This window comes from Balaenoptera borealis, assembly GCF_965194805.1.
Source record: "Balaenoptera borealis genome assembly, chromosome: 3".
NCBI lineage: Eukaryota > Metazoa > Chordata > Mammalia > Artiodactyla > Balaenopteridae > Balaenoptera > Balaenoptera borealis.
Window position 1 is genome coordinate 148,627,577 of NC_138866.1, and position 22,805 is coordinate 148,650,381.

At 41.0% G+C, this 22,805-nt stretch overlaps 1 protein-coding gene and 1 long non-coding RNA gene across 8 annotated transcripts in view; one reads left to right on the forward strand and one right to left on the reverse strand.

Annotated features, from left to right (window-relative positions):
• PDE8A (phosphodiesterase 8A) overlaps window positions 1-19,957 on the forward strand; it is a 147,460-nt gene extending 127,503 nt beyond the window's left edge. For all 7 annotated transcript variants that reach the window (XM_082388313.1, XM_082388314.1, XM_082388310.1 and 4 more), the window contains 2 exons: window positions 17,099-17,228; window positions 18,315-19,957. In XM_082388313.1, coding sequence (XP_082244439.1) covers window positions 17,099-17,228; window positions 18,315-18,421 — 237 coding nt within the window. In that variant the 3' untranslated portion in view covers window positions 18,422-19,957. The remainder of the gene's footprint in view (window positions 1-17,098; window positions 17,229-18,314) is intronic.
• LOC309626978 lies at window positions 12,975-17,092 on the reverse strand. The gene is made up of 2 exons (XR_014243475.1): window positions 15,610-17,092; window positions 12,975-14,747 (listed from the first exon to the last, which is right to left on the reverse strand). It is a non-coding gene; the product is annotated as an uncharacterized lncRNA (long non-coding RNA).
• Window positions 19,958-22,805: the final 2,848 nt, after the last annotated feature.

The following is a 22,805-nucleotide window of genomic DNA, read 5'->3' on the forward strand; positions in this document are numbered from 1 at the left end:
CAACTAAAAGTGATTAGAGGGACATTTATAAGTAGAGAAAAAGCCCTAAAGTTAATGACTTAGATTTCTCTTTAAGAAACTAGAAAAAGAAGACAAAGTAAACCCAAAGTAAGTAAGAAAGAAATAATAAATATAATAAATATAAGAGCAAAAAATGAGGAAATAGAAAACAGACAGTAGAAAAAAATTATAGGAGACAAGATGGTGGAGTAGAAGGACTTGAGTGCATCTTCTCTTACGAAAACACAAAAATCACAACTGACTGCTTAACAACCATCAACAAAGAAAGACTGGAACCTACCAAAAAAGATATTCTACATCCAAAGACAAAGAAAAAGCCACAATGAGATGGTAGGAGGGGCACTTTCACAATATAATCAAATCCCATACCCACCAGGTGGGCGACCCACAAACTGGAAAATATATATCGTAGAGGCTCTCCAACAGTAGCGAGAGTTCTAAACCCCACATCAGGCTCCCCAGCCTAGGGGTCTGGCATCAGGAGGAGGAGCCCCCAGAACATTTGACTTTGAAGGCCAGTGGGGCTTGAGTGCAGGAGCTCCACAGGACTGGGGGAAACAGACTCCACTCTCAGAGGGCACACACAAGGTTTCACATCCACTGGAACCCAGGGCAAAGCAGTGACTCCATATGAGCTTGGACCAGACCTACCTGTGGGTCTTGGAGGGTCTCCTGAGGAGATGGGGGTCAGCTGTGGCCTACTGCCAGGGCAAGGACACTGGCGGCAGAGGGCCCTACGAGATATTCCTTGGTGTGAGCTCTCCTGGAGGTCGCCATTTTGGCACTGAGACCTGGCCCCACCCAACAGCCTGCAGGATCCAGTGCTGGGATGCCTCAGGCCAAACTACCAACAGGGTGGGAACACAGCCCCAGCCATCAACAGACAGGCTGCCTAAAGTCGTCCTGAGCTCACATCCACCTCTAGACACACCCCTTGACATGGCCCTGCCCATCAGAGGGACAAGATCCAGCTCCACCCACAAGTGGGCAGACAGCAGTCGCTCCCATGAAGAAACCTGCACAAGCCCCTGGACCAACCTCACCCACCAGGGGGCAGACACCAGAAGCAAGAAGAACTACAGCCCTGCAGCCCAAGGAACGGAGCCCACAAACACAGAAAGTTAGACAAAATGAGATGGCAGAGAAATATGTTCCAGACAACGGAACAAGATAAAACCCTGGAAGAACAACTAAGTGAAGTGGAGATAGGCAATCTGCCTGAAAAAAGAATTCAGAATAACAATAGTAAAGATGATCCAAGATCATGGAAAAAGAATGGAGGCACAGACTGAGAAGATACAAGAAATGTTTAACAAAGAGCTAGAAGATATGAAGAACAAACAGAGATGAACAATACAATAACTGAAATGAAAAATACAGTAGAAGGAATCAACAGCAGAATAAATGAGGTAGTAGAACAAATAAGGGAGCTGGAAAACAGGTTGGTGGAAATCACTGCTGCGGAACAGAAAAGAGAAGAAACAATGAAAAGAAATGAAGACAATCTCAGAGACCTCTGGGACAACATTAAATGCACCAAAATTCACATTATAGGGGTCCCAGAAGGAGAAGAGAGAGAAAGGGCCTGAGAAAATATTTGAAGAGATAATAACCGAAAACTTCCGTAACACAGGCAAGGAAACACTCACTCAAGTCCAGGAAGCGCACAGAGTCCCATACAGGATAAACCCAAGGAGGAACACACTGAGACACATATTAATAAAATTGACAAAAATTAAAGAAAGAGAAAAGCAACAAATAGCATACAAGGGAATCCCCAATTTTTCAGCAGAAATTCTGCAGGCCAGAAGAGAGGGGCAAGATATATTTAAAGTGATGAAAGGGAAAAACTTACAACCAAGAATACTCTACCCAGCAATGCTCTCATTCGGATTTGATGGAGAAATCAAAAGCTTTACAGACAAGCAAAAGCTAAGAGAATTCAGTACCACCAAACCAGCTTTACAACAAATGCTAAAGGAACTTCTCTATGTGGAAAAGAAAAAGTCACAACTAGAAACAAGAAAATTACAAATGGGAGAGCTCACCAATAAAGGCAAACATACAGTAAAGGTAGGGAATCATCCACACACAAATATGATATCAAAACCAGCAAAGAGGCTTTGAGGAGAGTACAAACACAGGATATTGGAAATCCATTTGCAATTAAGAGACCAGCAACTTAAAACAATCTTGTATATATATAGACGGCTATGTCAAAACATCATGGTAACCGCAAACCAAAAAACTACAATAGATAAACAAAAAAGAAAAAGCAATCCAAACACAATACTAAAGATGGCCATCAAATCACAAGAGAACAAAAGAGGTAGGGAAGAAAAAAGACCTACGAAAACAAATCTAAAACAGTTAACATACATATCAATAATTACCTTAAATGTAAATGGATTAAATGCTCCAACCAAAAGACATAGACTGGCTGAATGGTTACAGAAACAAGACCCCTATATATGCTATCTACAAGAGACCCACTTCAGATTTAGGGACACATACAGACTGAAAGTGAGGAGATGGAAAAAGGTATTCTATGCAAATGGAAATCAAAAGAAAGCTGGAGTAGCAATACTCATATCAGACAAAATAGGCTTTAAAGACTGTTATAAGAGACAAAGAAGGACACTACAAAATGCTCAAGGGATCAATCCAAGAAGAAGATATAATACTTGTAAATATTATATGCACCCAACATAGGAGCACTTCAATATATAAGGCAAATTGCTAACAGCCATAAAAGGAGAAATCGACAGTAACACAATAATAGTGAGGGACTTGAACACCCCACTTACATCACTGGACAGATTATCCAGACAGAAAATCAGTAAGGAAAAACACAGGCCTTAAATGACATATTAGAGCAGATGGACTTAATCGATATTTATAGAGCATTCCATCCAAAAGCAGCAGAATACCCATTCTTCTCAAGTGCACATGGAAATTCTCCAGGATAGATCACATGCTGGGCTATAGAGCAAGCCTCAGTAAATTTAAGAAAACTGAAATCATATCAAGCATCTTTTCCGACCACAAGGCTATAAGATTAGAAATCAACTACAAGAAATAAAAACTAAAAAACACAAACACGTGGAGGCCAAACAATATGTTACTAAACAACCAATGGATCACTGATGAGATCAAAGAGGAAATCAAAAAATACCTAGAGACAAATGAAAACGAAAGCATGACAATCCAAAACCTATGGGACATAGCTAAAGAAGTTCTAAGAGGGAATTTTATAGCTATACAATCTTACCTCAGGAAACAAGAAAAAAATCTCAAGTAAACAACCTGACCTTACACCTAAAGCAACTAGAGAAAGAAGAACAAACAAAACCCAAAGTTAGTAGAGGGAAAGAAATCACAAAGATCAGAGCAGAAATAAATGAAACAGAAACGAAGAAAACAGAAAAAAATAAATGACACTAAAAGCTGGTTCTGTGAAAAGATAAACAAAATTGATAAACCTTTTTCTTGATAAAACTCATCAAGAAAAAAAGGGAGAGGGCTCAAATTGATAAAATTAGAAATGAAAAAGGAGAAGTTACAACTGACGACACAGAAATACAAAGGATCATAAGAGACTACTACAGGCAATCATATGCCAATAAACTGGACAACCTAGAAGAAATGGACAAATTCTTAGAAAGGTACAACCTTCCAAGACTGAACCAGGAAGAAATAGAAAATATGAACAGAGCAATCACAAGTACTGAAATTGAAACTGTGATTTAAAAACTCCCAACAAACAAAAGTCCAGGACCAGATGGCTTCACAGGCGAATTCTATCAAACATTTAGATGAGAGTTAACACCTATCCTTCTGAAACTATTCCAAAACATTGCAGAGGAAGGAACACTCCCAAACTCATTCTATGAGGCCACCATTACCCTGATACCGAAACCAGACAAAGATACCACAAAAAAAGGAAATTACAGACCAATATCACTGATGAACATACATGCAAAAATCCTCAACAAAATACTAGCAAACCGAATCCAACAATACATTAAAAGGATGATACACTATGATCAAGTGGGTTTTATCCTGGGGATGCAAGGATTCTTCAGTATCTGCAAATCAATCAGTGTGATACACCACATTAACAAGTTGAGGAATAAAAACCATGTGATCATTTCAATAGATGGCAGTAAAAGCTTCTGAGAAAATTCAACACCCATTTATGATAAATAAGTCTCCAGAAAGTGGGCAAAGAGGGAACCTACTGCAACATAATAAAGGCCATGTATGACAAACCCACAGCTAACACCATACTGAATGGTGAAAAGCTGAAAGCATTTCCTCTCAGATCAGGAACAAGACAACGATGTGCACTCTTGCCACTTTTATTCAAGGTAGTTTTGGAAGTCCTAGCCACAGCAATCAGAGAAGAAAAAGAAATGAAAAGAATCCAAATTGGAAAAGAAGAAGTAAAACTGTCACTGTTTGCAAATGACATGTTACTATACATAGAAAATCCTGAAGATGCTACCAGTAAACTACTAGGGCTCATCAATGAATTCAGTAAAATTGCAGGATACAAAATTAACACACAGAAATCTCTTGCATTCCTATACACTAACAACAAAAGATCAGAAAGAGAAATTAAGGAAACAATCCCATTCACCATTGCAACAGAAAGAATAAAATACCTAGGAATAAACCTACCTAAGGGGGGGTAAAAGACCTGTATGTACTCCGAAAACTATAAGACACTGATGAAAGAAATCAAAGATGACACAAACAGATGTATAGATATACCATGTTCTTGGATTGGAAGAATCAATATTGTCAAAATGACTGTACTGCCCAAGGCAATCTATAGATTCACTGTAATCTGTATCAAATTACCAGTGGCATTTTTCACAGAACTAGAACAAAAAATTTTGAAATCTGTATGGAAACACAAAAGACCCTGAATAGACAAAGCAATCCTGAGAAGGAAAAAGGGAGCTGGAGGAATCAGGCTCCCTGACATCAGACTATATTACAAACCTACAGTCATCAAAGCATTATGGTACTGGCACAGAAATAGAAATATAGATCAGTGGAACAGGATAGAAAGCCCAGAAATAAACCCACGCACCTATGGTCCTTAATCTACAACAAAGGAGGCAAGAATATACAATGAAGAAAAGACAGTCTCTTCAATAAGTGGTGCTGTGAAAACTGGACTGCTACATGTAAAAGAATGAAATTAAAACATTCTTTAACCCCATACACAAAAATAAACTCAAAATTGATTAAAGACCTAAATGTAAGACCAGATACTATAAAACTCTTAGAGGAAAACATAGGCAGAACACTCTTTGACATAAATTGCAGCAATATCTTTTTCGATCCACCTCCTAGAGTAATGAAAATAAAAACAAAAATAAGCAAATGGGATCTAATTAAACTTAAAAGCTTTTGCACAGCAAAGGAATCCATAAACAAAACAAAAAGACAACCCACAGAAACAGAGAAAATTTTTGCAAACAAAGCAACTGACAAGGGATTAATCTCCAAAATATACAAACAGCTCATGCAGCTCTATATCAAATAAAACAAACAACCCAATCAAAAAATAGGCAGAGGGGGCTTCCCTGGTGGCGCAGTGGTTGAGAGTCTGCCTGCCAATGCAGGGGACATGGGTTCGAGCCCTGGTCTGGGAAGATCCCACATGCTGCGGAGCAACTGGGCCCGTGAGCCACAATTACTGAACCTGCGCGTCTGGAGCCTGTGCTCCGCAACGAGAGAGGCCACGATAATGAGAGGCCCGCGCACCGCGATGAAGAGTGGCCCCCACTTGCCACAACTAGAGAAAGCCCTCGCACAGAAACGAAGACCCAACACAGCCATAAATAAATAAATAAATAAATAAATAAATAAATAAATAAATAAATAACTGAAAAGTTGGCTCTAAAATTAAAAAAAAAAAAAAAAATAGGCAGGAGATCTAAACAGACATTTCTCCAAAGAAGACATACAGATGGCCAAAAAGGACATGAAAAGATGCTCATCATCACTAGTTGTTAGAGAAATGCAAATCAGAACTACCATGCGGTACTACCTCGCACCAGTCAGAATGGCCACCATCAAAAAGTCTACAAACACGGGCTTCCCTGGTGGCGCAGTTGTTAGGAATCTGCCTGCCAGTGCAGGGGACACGGGTTCGAGTCCTGGTCCAGGAATATCCCACATACCACGGAGCAACTTAGCCCATGCGCCACAGCTACTGAGCCTGCGCTCTAGAGCCCGTGAGCCACAACTACTGAAGCCCGTGCACCTAGAGCCCATGCTCTGCAACAAGAGAAGCCACTGCAATAAGAAGCCCACATGCAGCAATGAAGACCCAACTCAGCCAAAAATAAATAAAATAAATTTATATTAAAATAAAGAAGTCTACAAACAATAAATGCTGGAGAGGGTGTGGAGAAAAGGGAACCCTCCTGCACTGTTGGTGGGAATGTAAATTGTTACAACCATCATGGAGAACAGTATGGAGGTTCCTTAAAAAGCTAAAGCTAGAACTACCACATGATCCCGAAATCCCACTCCTGGGCATATATCTGAAGAAAACCATAATCCGAAAGGATACGTGCACCCTAGTGTTCCTTGCAGCACTATTTACAATAGCCAAGACATGGAAGCAATCTAAATGTCCATCAACAGAGGAATGGATAAAGAAATGGATAAAGAAAATGTGGCACATATATACAGTGGAATATTACTCAGCAATTAAAAAAAAAGAATGAAATAATGCCATTTGCAGTAACATGGATGGACCTAGAGGTTATCATACTAAGTGAAGTAACTCAGACAGAGAAAGACAAATCTCATATGATATCACTTCTATGTGGAATCTTAAAAAAATGATAAAAATGAACTTATTTACAAAACAGAAACGGACTCACAGACTTCAAAAACAAACCTATGGTTACCAAAGGGGAAACATGGTGGAGAGGGATAAATTAGAAGTTTGGGATTAACAGATACACACTACTATATATATAATAGATAATCAACAAGGACCTGTATATAACACAGGGAACTCTACTCAATATTCTATAATAACCTATGTGGGAAAAGAATCTGAAAAAGAATGGACATATGTATATGTATAACTGAATCACTTTGCTATATACCTGAAACTAACACAACATTGTAAATCAACTATATTCCAATATAAAATAAAAATTAATAATTTAAAAAATAAAAAATTACAAAGCCAAAAGTTGATTCTTTGACAGAATTAACAAAATTGGTGAATACCTAGCTGGAATAATCAAGAGGAAAGAGGGAATGCAAATTACCAGTATCAGGAATGAAAGTATTGTCATTTGACAATGACAAGAAATAACAAATTCTTGTCAAATTGACAAGAATAAATTTGACAAATGAAATGGATGAATTCCCTGAAAATTATAATTTACCAAAACACACAGGATTAAGCAATAACCTTAGAAGCCCTGCAGTAAAGAAATTCTTTGTCAAAATGTTTTATTTAAAGATTTTTTTCACAAAGAAAACTCTAAATGGTTTCATTGAAGAAATCTATCAAACACTTAAGAAATAATGCTAGTCTTAACAATATATGAGAAAATAGAGGTGAGAACACTTTTCAACTCATTTTATGAAGCCATTATTATCCTGATATGTAATCTGACAAAGACAGTACCAGGCAGTTCATAATCCTCATGAACATAGATGCAGAGGTACTTAATTGAACAGTATATAAAGAGCGTTAATATATCACTAAATAGAGTTATCCGCCAAAATGCAAGGTTGGTTTAATATCAGAAAAATCAATTATAATTCACCATACTAATTAAAGGAGAAAAACCATATGATTATTTCAGTAGATGGAGAAAAAGCATTTGACAAAATTCAGCAACCATTCATCGTAAAATATTTTAGCAAACAAGGAAGAGAACTTATTTTTAAAAGGGTATCTACAAAAACTTATAGCTATCATTGTATTTAATGGTGAAATATTAAGTACATTTTTCTTAAGATTGGAAACAAGGGAAGGGTACCCATTCTATTCTATTCCATCAGTGTATTTGTTATCTTTATGCCAATACCACACTGACTTGATCATTGTTAACTTCTGAAGCCAAATAGTATAAACTGTTCAACTTTTTCAAATTTGCTTTGTTTATACAAGGTCCTTCACCTTTCCATATAAACTTTAGAAGGAAATATTAAATACATTTTCTTTAAGATTGGAAACAAGGCAAGGGTACCCATTCGGACTCCTTTTATCCAACATTATATTGGCAGTCCTAGCCATTGCAACAAGGCAAGGGAAATAAAGATGTACAAAGAACAGAAAGTAAGACATAAATTTGTTCTATTTGCAGATGACATGATTCTTTTTAATGCTGAAAACTCTAAGGAGTGTACAAAACAATTACTAGCATTAATAAGTGGAAATTATTTAGCAAGGTTATAGGACACAAGCTCATTATACAAAGTCAGTTGTATTATTTGGTGTACTAGATGCAGACAATGGGAAAATGAAACTAAAAACCCAATCCCATTTACAATAGCAATAAAAAACAAAAATTACTTAGGATAAATTTAACAAAAGAAGGCCAGTTCTTTACACTGAAAACCACAAAACATTGCTGAGAAAGAACACTTCAATAAATGGAGAGGTGTACCATGTCCACAGATTGGAAGGCTCAATGTTGTTAAAATACAGTTCTTTCCAAATCAATGTATAGATTGAGTGCAGTCCCAATCAGAATCCCAGCAGTTTTTTTGGTAAAAATTGACAAACTGATTCTAAAATTTATATGGAAAGCTGAAGGACCTTGAATAAACAACACAAACTTGAAAAAGTTGGACGATTTATACTATTTGACTTCAGAACTTACAATAACCAAGCTGGTGTGATACTGGCATAAAGATAACAAATACATTGATGGGACACAATAGAAATCCCAGAAATAGGCCACATTTATACAATCAGTGGGGAAAGGAAAATTTTTTTCAGCAAGTGGTGTTGGAATATTTGGATATCTCTATCCAACAAAAAATGAACCACAACTCCTACCTCATTCCGTGGAGAAATATCAGTTCACAATGGATCATAGACCTAAATACAAAAGTTTTAGAGAAAACATAGGAGAATATACTCAATTAATTGGAATGGGATAGATGTTTCTTAGGTACAGAAAACAGCAACCATAAAAAGAAAATTTGGTGAGAACCAAAATTCAGAAATTATTCTCATCTAAACACAGCTAAGAAAATGAACAGGGAAGGCACACTGGAAGAAAATATACACAAATCATATCTGACAAAGGACTGTATTCAGGATATATAAAGAACTCAATAATAAGCCAAACCACCTAATTAAAAATACCAATTTTTAAAAACGATTATTTATTTTTAATTAATTTATTTATTTATGGCTGTGTTGGGTCTTTGTTGCTGCACGTGGGCTTTCTCTAGTTGTGGCGAGTGGGGGCTACTCTTCACTGTGGTACGCGGGCTTCTCATTGCAGTGGCTTCTTGTTGCAGATCACGGGCTCTAGGCACGCAGCCTTCAGTTAGTTGTGGCACGTGGGCTCAGTAGTTATGGCTTATGGGCCCTAGAGCACAGGCTCAGTAGTTGTGGCGCACGGGCTTAGTTGCTCCACAGCATGTGGGATCTTCCCAGACCAGGGCTCGAACCCATGTCTCCTGCATTGGCAGGTGGATTCTTAACCACTGTGCCACCAAGGAAGTCCAAAAATACCAAATATTTTAACAGACACTTCACAAAAGATATATGAAAATGTGCTGAACATCATTAGTAATCAGGGAAATGCAAATTAAAACAACAATGAAATACCACTACACATCCACTAGGATGGCTAAAAATTAAAAAGACTGACAACAAAATGTTTGTGAAGATATGGAACAACAAATTTATTCATCAGTGTAAAATGTGTAAAATGCTTATCACACAGTGATGATTTGTAAAATCATCGTCACCTTGGGAAGCAGTTTATTTTTTTTGTTTGTTTGTTTTACTGTGGTAAAACAAAATTACCATTTTAGATGATCATGGTTTTTTCTTTCATTCTTTTAATGTAGTGTATTACATCAATTGATTTCAGATGCTGAATCATCCTTATATTGCAGGACTAAAATCCCACTTGGTCATGGTGTATGATCCTTTAATATGCTACTGAATTCTGTTTGCTAGTATTTTGTTGAGGGTTTTTGCATCAGTATTCATAAGGGATAACAGTCTGTAGTTTTGTGTCTTTGTTAGGCTTTGGTATCTGAGCAATGCTGGCCTCATTGATTGAGTTAGGAAGTATTCTCTTCAAATTTTTGGAAGTGTTTGAGAAGGATTGGTGTTAATTGTATTGAAGAGCTTGGTAGAATTCACAGGTGAAGCCATCTGGTCCTGAGCTTTTCTTTGTTGGGAGGTTTTTTATTACTAACTGAATATCCTTACTAGCTATAGGTCTATTCAGATTCTCTCTTTCTTCATAATTGAGCCTTAGTAGGTTGTGTGGGTAGGAATTTGTACATTTCATCTAGGTTATCCAGTTTGTTGGCATACAGTTGCTCATGGCACTTCCTTATAATCCTTTTATTTTTGTAAAATCAATAGTAATGTCCCTACTTCCATTTCCGATTTCAATAATTGGAGTCTTTCTTTTTTCTTAGTCAATCTAGCTAAAGTTTTTTCAATTTTGTTGATCTTTTCAAGGAACCAACTTTTGGTTTTGTTGATTTTCTCTATTTTTCTATTCTCCATTTTTCTTATCTCTGCTCTAGTCTATTAGTTCCTTCCTTTTGCTAGCTTTGGGTTTAGTTTGTTCTTTTTCTAGTTCCTTAAGATCTAAAGTTAGGTTGTTGATTTAAGAGCTTTCTTCTTTTTTAACATAGGCATTTACAGCTATAAATTTCCCTCTTAGCACTGCTTTTACTGCATTCCATACCTTTCCATATGTTGTGTTTTCATTTTTATTTGTCTCTAGGTATCTTAAAATTTCCCTTGTGATTTCTTCTTTGACCCTTTGGTTGAGAGTGTATTGTTTAATTTCCACTTTCAGTTTACTTTCTGTTGTTGATTTCCAGTTTCATTACACTGTTATTGGAAAAGGTACTTTGTATGATTTTGATCTTTTAAAATTCATTGACTTGTTTTATGGCCTAACATATATGTCTATTGGGTCCAATTGGTTAACAGTGTTGTTCAAGTCCTTAATTCCTTATTGATCTGGCTGTTCTGTCCATTATTCAAAGTGTGTTATTGAAGTCTCCAACTATTATTGTAGAAGTGTCTGTTTCTCCCTTCAATTCTGTCAATGTTTTCTTCATACATTTCGGAACTCCAATTGTTTGGTGCATATGTGCTTATAATTGTTAAATCTTCTTGGTGAATTGACCCATTTATTAATAATGTCCTTTGTCTCTTGGAACCATTTTTGACTTAAAGTCTTTTTTGTCTGATATTAACAAAGCCACCTCAGCTTTCTTTTGGTTATCTGCATGGAATATCTTTTTCCATCCTTTCACTTTCAACCTATGTCCTGGTATCTAATGTGAGTTTTTGTAGACAAAATATAGTTGGGTCATGTGTTTTTATCCATTCTGCCAGCTGTGCCTTTTGATTGGGGAGTTCAATACATTTACATTTAAAATAATTACTGACAGAGAAGGACATACTTTTGCCACTTTGTCTTAGGCATGTCTTACAGCTTTTTTGTCCCTCATTTTTTCCATTACCGCCTTTGTGTTTGATTTTTTTGTAGCACCATGTTTGATCCACTTCTCATTTCCTTTGCAGATATTCTATGGGTTACTTTTTGTACGGTTACCATAGAAATTACATTATAACATCCTGAAGTTCTAGCAGTTTAAGTTGATACCAACCTATATTTCAGTTGTATACACAAACTCCTATACAGCTCTGTTTCTCCACCCCACTTTCTTTTTTTTTTTTTAATAAATTTATTTTTTGGCTGCATTGGATTTTCGTCGCTGGGCATGGGCTTTCTCTAGTTGCGGTGAGCGGGAGCTACTCTTCATTGTGGTGCTTGGTCTTCTCATTGCGGTGCCTTCTCGTTGCAGAGCATGGGCTCTAGGTGCATGGCCTTCAGTAGTTGTGGCACCACGGGTTCAGTAGTTGTGGCTCAAGGGCTCTAGAGTGCAGGCTCAGTAGTTGTGGTGCACAGGCTTAGTTGCTCCGTGGCATGTGGGATCTTCCCAGACCAAGGGCTCGAACCCATGCCCCCTGCATTGGCAGGCGGGTTCTTAACAACTGCGCCACCAAGGAAGTCCCCCACTTTGTTCTTGATGTCACAAATAATGTGTTTATATATTGTGTGCCTATTAACACAGATTTGTAATTTTTATGCACTTGTCTTTTAAATCCTGTAGAAAATAAAAAGTGGAATTTCAAGCCAAAATTGCAATAATACTCTTTTTCATATGTGCTTATGTATTTACCTTTACTGGAGATCTTTATATCTTTATATGACTTTAAGTTGCCATCTAGCTTCCTTTCATTTCAACCTGAAAAGACTCCCTTTATCATTTCTTGTAGGCTAGATCTAGTGGTAATGAATTTTCTCTGCTTTTGTTTATCTGGGAATGTCTTCATTTCTTCCTCATTTTTGAAGGACCGTTCTGCCAGATATAGAATTCTGGGTTGACAGGTTTTTTTCTTTTAGCCCCTTATGTAATTATCCCAGTGCCTACTGGCCTCCAAGGTTTCTGCTGAGAAATCAGCTGATCATCTTATTGAGACTGTCTTCTCATGTGTATGTGATGAGTCATTTTCCTCTTGCTGCTTTCAAGATTCTCACTTTGTCTTGGCTTTTGACAGTTTGGTTATAATGTGTTTCAATATGGTTGTTTTGGGGTTTATCCTACTTGGAGTTGTTTACCTTCTTGGATTTGTAGATTTGTGTTTTTCTTCAAATTATGGCAGTTACGGGCTATTATTTCTTCCTCTTTTTTTTGAATTTTTTTTTTTTTATAAAGCAGGTTCTTATCAGTTATCTATTTTATACGTATTGGTGTATATATGGTCAATCCCAATCTCCCAGTTCATCCCACCACCACCATCCACGCCCCCGCTTTCCCCCCTTGGTATCCATGTTTGTTCTCTACATCTGTGTCTCTATTTCTGCCGTGCAAACTGGTTCATCTGTACCATTTTTCTAGATTCCACATATATGCGTTAACATATGATATTTGTTTTTCTCTTTCTGACTTACTTCACTCTGTATGACAGTCTCTAGGTCCATCCACGTCTCTGCAAATGACCCAATTTCGTTCCTTTTTATGGCTGAGTAATATTCCATTGTATATATGTACCACATCTTCTTTATTCATTCGTCTGTCAATGGGCATTTAGGTTGCTTCCATGACCTGGCTATTGTAAATAGTGCTGCAGTGAACATTGGGGTGCATGTGTCTTTTTGAATTATGGTTTTCTCTGGGTATATATGCCCAGTGGGCTATTATTTCTTCAAATAATCTCTGCTCCTTTTTTTTTTTTCTCTTTTCTCTTTCCTACACTCTGATAATGCATGTATTTGTCTGTTTGAGGTTGTCCTGTAAATTACTTAGGGTATTGTCACTTTTATTTATTTTTCTTTCTCCTCTTCAGAATTGATAATTTCAAATGTCCTATCTTCAAATTTATTGATTCTTTCTTCTGCCTGCTCAGATCTGCTGTTGAACCCCTCTAGTGAATTTTTCAATTCACTTTTTGTGTTTTTCAGCTCCAGAATTGTTATTTGGCTCTTCTTTATAATTTCTGTCTCTTTATTGATACTCTCATTTTGTTCATATATCATTTTCCTGATTTCCTTTAGCATTTAATCCATGTTTTCTTTTAGCACTAGTGCATATTTAAGATAGTTGTTTTAAAGTCTTTAATAAATCATTGTGGGTACCTCTTTAGGGATGGTTTCTGCCAATTTATTTTCTTCCTTTGAATGGGTTATGTTTTTCTGTTTCTTTGGCCTTGTGATTTTTTTTGTTGTTGAAAATTGGACATTTGAAAAAACAGCCACCGCTCCCAGACTTTGCACTTTGGCTCTGTGCCAGGAAAGTCTTTTGCTCATTATCTGGGCATGTTCTGAGTCTTGGGATTAGCCCAACATGAAAGCTTACAGTCTCTTCAGGTCTTTTCTGAGCATGTCTTGCCCGAGACATTTCCCCTCTATATACAGCTGCTTTTGAATGTCTTAATTTCCCCGAGAGGCTTTTCCTTGGGGCCTTAAATGGTGCATTTGTTTGTCTCCACCTGTAATCTCTTACCCCAGGCATCTGTGTGTCTGTCATCTCCATGCAGCTTTCCCAGGCAGTAACCATTGCTTTTCCACCTGAGAGCTGGATTAGGTGAAATAGAGGCTAGTCCTTTAGACAAACTCCAGACAGGTTAGAATGTTGCAAATAAGGTCAGCTCTACACTCCTTCCAGTTCGATTTAAACAGTTGAGAGCTGGGCTGCTGTCTCATCTGGACCAAGACTGTGCTAGGGAGGAGTCGGGCAAGGGTGAGTAAAAATACCATGACACTTCCTACCATTTTGAAAACGACTTTTTCTTGATTGAAGATTCACTTGGTTACTGTAGAATCTTTGACTGTCTCCCAGGCATGGAGATCTCATTGGTGGCCTAGAAGTGGGGCATGGGCACGGAGGACCTCATTGGCAAACAGTGGTCTTCAAAAGAGAATAAGGGCCTGAGAAGCTCCATGTACCTGTCACATTGGGCCAAAGAGAAGAAATACAAGCATGAGCATTTTCATTGACCTTCAACAAGTCAGCTGCTTCCATGTGGAGGGGAGGGCAGGCCTAGAGTGCAGCACCAACAGAAAAGCCTCTGAAGCCATGAACTGCTGAGCTCAGTGAGCCTCTGCTATGGCTTTCCCAAGAGAGCTGGTTCATTATCCAGCACGACCAGGGGGCAGTGCCAGGAGAGCACCCACCCTGTGGTACTGCTCTCTGAGCCAGACAGGCCAGTGGGCTGTGAACCTGAGGCTATTCCTGCACCCTCCGCCCCTTCCCATACACACCAGGGCAGAGACTCATGCAGAGCTAACCCTGCAGTTTTCTGCGACGGCACTGGGGGACGGGGCTGCCAGCCTGTGGCCTGACAGCAGAGGCTTCACCAGCCAGCAGAGGCCAAGACTTGTCAATGTTCCCTACTTAGTCTCTTCCCAGAGCACCCTCACCCTACCTTCCACACCTCCTGGAGTGTGCTCCTGGCCGGACAACTGCTGTAGATAGCCTCTGCCCTGCCTCTCAGGGCTCCCTGGCCTGTACAATCCTAGTCAAGCGTGTGCGACTTGGCTCCCTGGCCTGGAGCAGCAGGGGCTCTTACTGCTGGCTTCTGCCCTGACCCATAGTCTAGCACCATCCACCTGAACACAAGGAGCACAGGCCTCTTTCTTAGCCCTGTCCCCAGCACCCTCAACACCCACCTAGCATAAGTACATCTCTGCAGCATGGTGCTAGGTACAGTCCCTCCTAGGAAAACCCCCAAAGGTTACCTGCTGCCCTCAAGTGGAGATTCCATGTTGAGAGCTGCAGTGAGTCATTGTCACTTCCAGGGAAAGTCACCTGCCGTTAGCTGTGGGGCCTAGTTCTTCCAGTGGCTCGGGCCTCGGATCCATCCACCTTTGTGCAGGGCAAGGTGACTTCTAACCAGTCCCTGCGGCCCTGCTGGTGATTGCCAGGCCTCGGCAAAGACAGCAGAATAGAAGTGGAACGGAACAGGGGAGGCAGCTCCTGGCCAGTTGTCAAGAACAACAAAGGGGACTGGCCCAGTTTGCCCTGTGGGAACAGTTACAGGGGTAAGAGTTGGAGGGACAGGCCCTCAGCCCCAAGAGTAGGTTTTCTTTTGGTCTTGCTGAACACCTGAATTCTTGTCCCAGTGTTGGCCACTCAAGAAATGTCCTCCACTCTCCCACAGCCCCAGATGGCCCACAGAGCTCAGCCACCAGAGCTTCTGGCAGATGGCCGAGCACACCACATACCTCCTGTCCTCAGCCCTTGCTCCCACTGACCGGCCCTCCACAGGCCACGACTGGTCAAAAAGTTATCTCATCCCAGGATCGCCACCCCTTCTGTCATCTTCTCACTATGCCTGGCCCAACAGGGCAGCCTGCCCGGACCATCAGGAACAATGATCCAGGTGCCTCTGAGGACAGCTGTGCCTTCCAGAGCCAGAGGATGGCTCCAGCCCTTCTAGCCAGGGCCGCCCCGGCCTTGCTTGGTCTTACACTCAGTCCCCCTCATCCTGCCCCTCGCGTGACCGTCTGCTTAACTCTCAGCCCTGGTTGCCTGCTCCAGCAGGGACCTCTCGGTGATTCTAATCGCACCCTCAAACACTCTGAGTTCCCACCTCGTTCCAGGAAGACCCGCTGCTTCATCGTCACCCTCCAGGCATCCCCTCATCCTTTTCTCCAGGACCCTTTGATGAAAGCAACCTTATGAATAAAAAGAACAAGAAACTCCTTTATATCTTTCAAGATATACTTGGCAGGATCTTAATTATATTTTCAGTTTTTTACAAATCTTTCTGGAATCCTGAAGATGTTCTGGAAGTGTTTATCAAAGTACATAAAAACTCTTCATCCCAGAGCTCTTTTTTACCTCAAGCATGTTCAGAACTTTTTCAAATAAAATAATTTGGCCCAAGATGAGAAGCAGCCACTTGTCCCTTCTCTGTGAAGGGGGCTGTTTCTCACTCACCATTGCCGCCCTGGATCAGGCCCTTGAAACGCCTGCCGGCTGGGAGGATGCCTGAGCTGACTAGTGTGCTCATGCACTGCAGGTACTGTTTGCAATCTTACCTCAGGAGCTTCAGCAAGAGGTTTCCAGGTGTTGAAAATGTGGGTTGGGTTGGGGTGTCCTTGGTGCCCCTGGCATAGAGCAGTCCCCGTCGGGGACAACATGGCAGATCCGGGTTGTTGGCTGGTGCTATGATCGGCTTCTCCCCACGAGCACTCTGGGCTGCCAGGAGAGGCTTTTGGCAGAGGGGTTGCTCCTGATGGAGAGTGGAGCCAGATACTGGAGTCTCGTAATTCTGGCATTTTCTGCTTTGCAGACTGATGAAGAGAAGCGACAGGACTTGCCTGTGGTGATGCCAGTTTTTGACAGAAATACCTGCAGCATCCCCAAATCCCAAATCTCTTTCATTGACTACTTCATCACAGACATGTTTGCTGCTTGGGACGGTAAGAACGCTTTGAGCATATTTCCCTCAGTAATGGGGAACTGCATGTTAAGTAGTGCATAGTGTAGTTTTTGACTGTAGAATATGTTTGGGGGCTCAGACTTTGAAGAAGGGCTGAGGAGAAGCAGTGAGCTGACACCGAGGGCCATGAGGGCGGGGTGCTCTCTGCACTCTTCCTCCTCAACTGCCCCTGGCCCCAGGGGCTAGACGTTGTTGTGCCAGGTTCATAGATGAGAGGAGTGAACTTGGGGCTGCACAGCCGGTGGTGGAGAGCCCAGGATTTAGAAACGCTTATGTTGACTCCAAACCCCACATCGTTTTGTGGGAGCCCTTTTGCCATCTGCTCTCCAGCTTCTCCCGCCTCACTTGGTAGCCGACCCGAGAGCAGGCTGGTCTCTGACGGGTACACGTCCCTCTTCTTTAACCTTAAGTGCATGCAGAGGAGCCTGTCACGTAAAGGACTCTCAGGGAAGGGGCCCCACTAATACTCCCTGTCCAGATCCATGGGCAGGAGACGAACCCCCATCTCAGGGTGCTGGGAGGTGGGGGAAGGACTCAGATGGTGGAAAGAGCTGCAGCTTTGGGGCCAGACTGCAGGCTCCGCAGCTCCCTGAGTCCAGATTCATGGCCTCTCCTGGCCCCATTTTCTTCGTATGTAAAATGACTTGCTCCCCACTCAGGCCCTAGGGGATGTGCTGCAGGTGGAAGATGACGGTATAAAGGGCCGGGGGTGGGGGTGCGGCAGGGAGCAGGGAGACACACCCAGGAGAGCCAGTCAGGGCCTGGCTCCTGGCACCCTGGGCCCAAAGGTGCTGATCAAATGGTGAGTGTGCAGATGAGTCCCCCTTCTGCTTCATCTACCAGTTGTCAGCTCACCAGGTGGTTACAGAGGAGCTGCTGGCACTGAGCACAGGACTTGGCTTTAGCTCATTCCGGCCGCTGGGTTTGCTGAGTCTGCTGAGCGCTGGGCAGTTGTCTACTCCTATCTGTCCCTCTTCCGTAAAATGCTCTCTCCTTAGAAAGCCTCAAAGTCTAAGTTTACTGAGGCTGTGAAAGGGTATATCACAGTGCCATCTTTTCTCTCCAGCCTTTGTAGACCTGCCTGAGTTAATGCAGCATCTTGACAACAATTTTAAATACTGGAAGGGACTGGACGAAATGAAGCTGCGGAGCCTCCGCCCACCTCCTGAATAGTGGGCGACACTGCCCGGGGCCCTGACACTGTGTCCCTCCAGTCACTTGGGATTCCTGAGGGCAGTCAGAGTTCCTTGGTCCTTTCGTCCCCCGGTCTGCAGAGCCTGTAAGAGCACACAGGGACGTCGGCAACCTTCTGTAGCCACCATCTGATGCCATTGCCATAAAGTGAGACTTAGTCCACTCAAAGTACCTGGGCCTGCTGTGGGGGCTCTTCGGAAAGTCACGTGAGAACGACGGTTTGCATTCACGTCCGTTAAAACATGAGCTCGGTGGGGCTTCCCTGGTGGCGCAGTGGTTGAGAACTGCCTGCCAATGCAGGGGACACGGGTTCGAGCCCTGGTCTGGGAGGATCCCACATGCCGCGGAGCAACTAGGCCCGTGAGCCATAACTACTGAGCCTGCGCGTCTGGAGCCTGTGCTCCGCAACAAGAGAGGCCGCGACGGTGAGAGGCCCGCGCACCACGATGACGAGTGGCCCCCGCTTGCCGCAACTGGAGAAAGCCCTCGCACAGAAACGAAGACCTAACACAGCCAAAAATAAATAAATAAATAAATAAATAAATTTAAAATGTCCCCATTCCTCTACCTTTAAAAAAAAAAAAAAAAAAAATGAGCTCTGAGCTCGGGACTGCCCCCGCAAAGGATGGTGATGGATTTCCTGCCAGTGACAGAGTGTCTTGTTGCAGTTTCTCTCAGTTATGTTCAGCACTTAAGAACAGCTAATGGCAATCGGATCTTTTTTCACATCATAGAAGGTGCAATGACTTCTCTTTTAAAATTGAACAGAAAATGCAGACAAAGAAATTTTGAAGTTGATTATTAATATCAATTATTAAAATGTTTTATTTATTTTATTAGAAGTTCAATATTTTCTGTGAATTTAAAAATACTTCAAAGCCAAAGCCACCTTTAAATGCCATGACCAAATTTACATGATTCATATTCATTAAATATGTATTACTTCATGTACAGACATTTTCATAATGCAAATTTAAAATATAAAATGACACATTTTTACTGCACTATAGAAATATTTGTGTATGTTAAACTTTTCTGATTTATGCTAATTGGGAAAAGCTGTTTTGTGGGTGGGTCTGATTCTAGAAGCACTCAACGAGAAGGGCTCCTGTACAGCAACCAGAGCTCAGAAACTGCTCTAGTTGTCTGACGGGCTCTGCAGGTGACTCCCCAAAGTGAAAGAAACTAGGACTTCACACTTTTTTCCTAAAATTTTATAATTGAATTTCCAAAAGTCTGCCTTATTTTATACAGTGTTTCTATGAAATATTCTCCATAAAAACAGAGAAAATGCAGTATTTAGTGAATTGACATTTTATAACCAATCTGTTTTCATCTGCATTTTGCTTCCTGAAATTTATAAAGGTTCTGTATCTTCACATTTTTAACAAAAGTAGTACCATAAAAAATGACACATGATGACATGTCAAAGCGCTTGCCGTTTCCTTTTAAACTTGTATGTTTTTTTGTTCTAGATAGATAAAAATGAAATTAAACTATTTGTTTTTAAGACAACATGTGCCACCTCTTCTTTGAAGTTTTATACTACTTAAAATACTTTTTTTTTCTCCCTGTAAATAAAGAAGATACCTTTATTTTACAGAAAAGATGAATGGTTAAATGACTTTTTCAGGGTCACAAAGGGCCAGGTGAATATGTTGACAAATTCTCAGATATACCTTAATTAATTCACCAGTTGGTACCCATTCAGAGAGATCATGCACCCTGGAGGGCTCTCAGGGATGGGTCCTGGGTACCTGATGCCCATTCAGAGAAGTCAGGGCACTCTGGAGGTCTGACAAGGCCAGCCCCTCCGGGGTCTCTTTGTCTAAAGAAACAAAGGCCCCTTTTTCCTGTGTGGAGACATGTGACCTAAGTTGATAACTGTGGACTGATGTGGGAAGAAAGCCCTCTCTGCTCCTCTAGGTGCCAGGAAAGAAAAGGAAATGATCCCACAAGGAACTCAATCACCATGAGGTAGAGACAGAAAAATCAGGAGACTTTAAGATAAGTATCTTAACATGTTTGAAGAGGTACAAGAAGCAATAGAAACCATAAGGTAAACCAAAGTAGTTTTGGAAAAAAAAAAAAAAGATGTGAAAAAGAACCAAAGAGACATTCTAGGTATGAAGGATACAGTCATCAAAACAAATGGAGGGACTTCCCTGGTGGTCCAGTGGCTAAGACTCCACTCTCCAAATGCACGGTGCCCGGGTTCCATCCCTGATCAGGGAGCTAGATCCCCCATGCATACCGCAACTAAGAGCCACATGCCACAACTAAAAGATCCCTCATGCCACACCTAAGACCAGCACAGCCAAATAAATAAATGTGTTGTTTTTTTTTTTTTAAAAAAGGAAAACTTCTGTACAGGTTTAACAGAAAACCAGACATAACTAAAGAGAGAATTAGTAAATTGCAAGACTTAAGGAAATGATTCAGCATGCAGCACAGAGATTAAAAATGGAAAATGTGAAAGCAAAGTTAAAATATGGAGGATAGAATGAAATGCTTCAAAATGTGTTGAAATCAGGTGATCTAGAGGGGAGAAGAAATGGGGAGAAAGCGCTATCCAGAGAAAGCCTGAGAGTCTATATATTTACAGGGCACATCAAATCCCAAGTAGGAGGAATAAACAACACAGTGAAAGAAACCGCAGAGCATTGAGCTCCAAGAGTAAAAGCTGTGAGAGAAGACAGATGACTTACAAAGGAACTAGTGTTAGACTGCCATCAGACTTCTTCTCATGTGCAACAACCAAAACACAAAGGAGTGATACACAGAAAAAACTGCTGGAAGATAATACTTCTTTAACATGAGTTCAGAAAGAAGAGGTAGCGTACAGAAAGCAGTGGTAAACAGACATTGGAAAACATCCAGACAAAACTAAGCAGGTATATACTGAGTGGGGGAAAAAATAACAGCAAGAACCGGGTCACATTCTGAGGTTCCAGGGTATCTGAATTTTGGGGGACACTATCCAGCCCATTACAGATGGTGATATCCATCTTGTGCACACACTCTTGTTCTTAGCTGCTTGCTCTGATGAAGCAAGCTGCTGTGTTGCGAGCTGCCCCATGGAGAGGCCTAATACACGGCAAGGAAGCGAGGGCAGCCTCCAGCTCACAGCCACCATGGAACTGAGTCATGTGCCGGCAACCACAGGAGTGTGTTAGAAGCAGATTCTGCCACAGCCAGGTCTTCAGATGAGGCCACAGCTCCAGCAGACACATTGATCACAATCTTATGAGAGACCCTGAGCCAGAGGACCCAACTCAGCCACACCTGGGTTCCTACCCACAGAAACTGTTGAGAGGGTAAACGCTGTTTTATGCCAGTAAACTTTACGGTAATTTGCTACAGGGTAACAACTAATACACATTCGATACACAGCAGTTAAAAAGAATGAAGCAGAGCTACAGATGTCAACTGGGAAAGGCTTAATAATAATATTGAATGAAAAGGCTGAGTTGCATTATGACAGCATTTGCGTCCATTTTTTGAATACCCAAAACAATACACTATTGTTCATGGAAAAATTGATAGTAGGAGCATTAAAATGTTCAGGAAGTTTACAAATACTGTGAACTGGCTTGTGCGACACTAAGCTCCTGGTGTACACACACATTAGAAAACCAAGAGATTGCCCTCCACACTCCCTTGCACCAGGTTTCTGTATCTAATTTAGGTTCCCCTGTCAGATGCAAGGCTCTGATTTAGAAATGCGTCAACAACGGAGAGCACACGTAGAGGCATCGGTTTTGAACTTTCTCCACCAGCAGCTCTGACTGCAGTAGAAGCAGTGAGCCTCTGGGGCTGCAGCAGCTGCCTGGGCGTCCCAGCCCTCAAGTGTGGTTTAGGGAGACCTTCCAGGAAACTCAGTCACGAGTCTGTTTCTTCAGCCCTTCCACTGATAAATCCCTTCCACTTCAACTAGCCAGAGGGGGTTCTCCGGTCTCAAAGGCCCTTGACCATGACCAGGAGGACACACTCCAATTTAACAAAGGCAGTTACCTCAGGGGCAGGGGAGGCACTGGTATTGGGGAGACGTTCAAAGGGAACTATCTGTACCTTTTGGTTTCAAAGGCAAAAAATCTAAAGCAGACACAGCAAAATATTAACAGTAATTCTGGCGATGGGTATATCAGTTTTTAAAAAGTATATCACTATACTTTTCTAAATGTTGAAATATTTCATAGTCTTTTTTTTTTTTTAATGTGGAGATCATGCCTGGTGACAAGATGGCTAGGAGAATATTTTGTCTTTGACAAAGTCTAAGTAGTATATAAAACAGGGAAACCATATGAAAAAACAATAATGAACTCAATTATAAAATAAAAATATTCTAGATACCAACCACAAT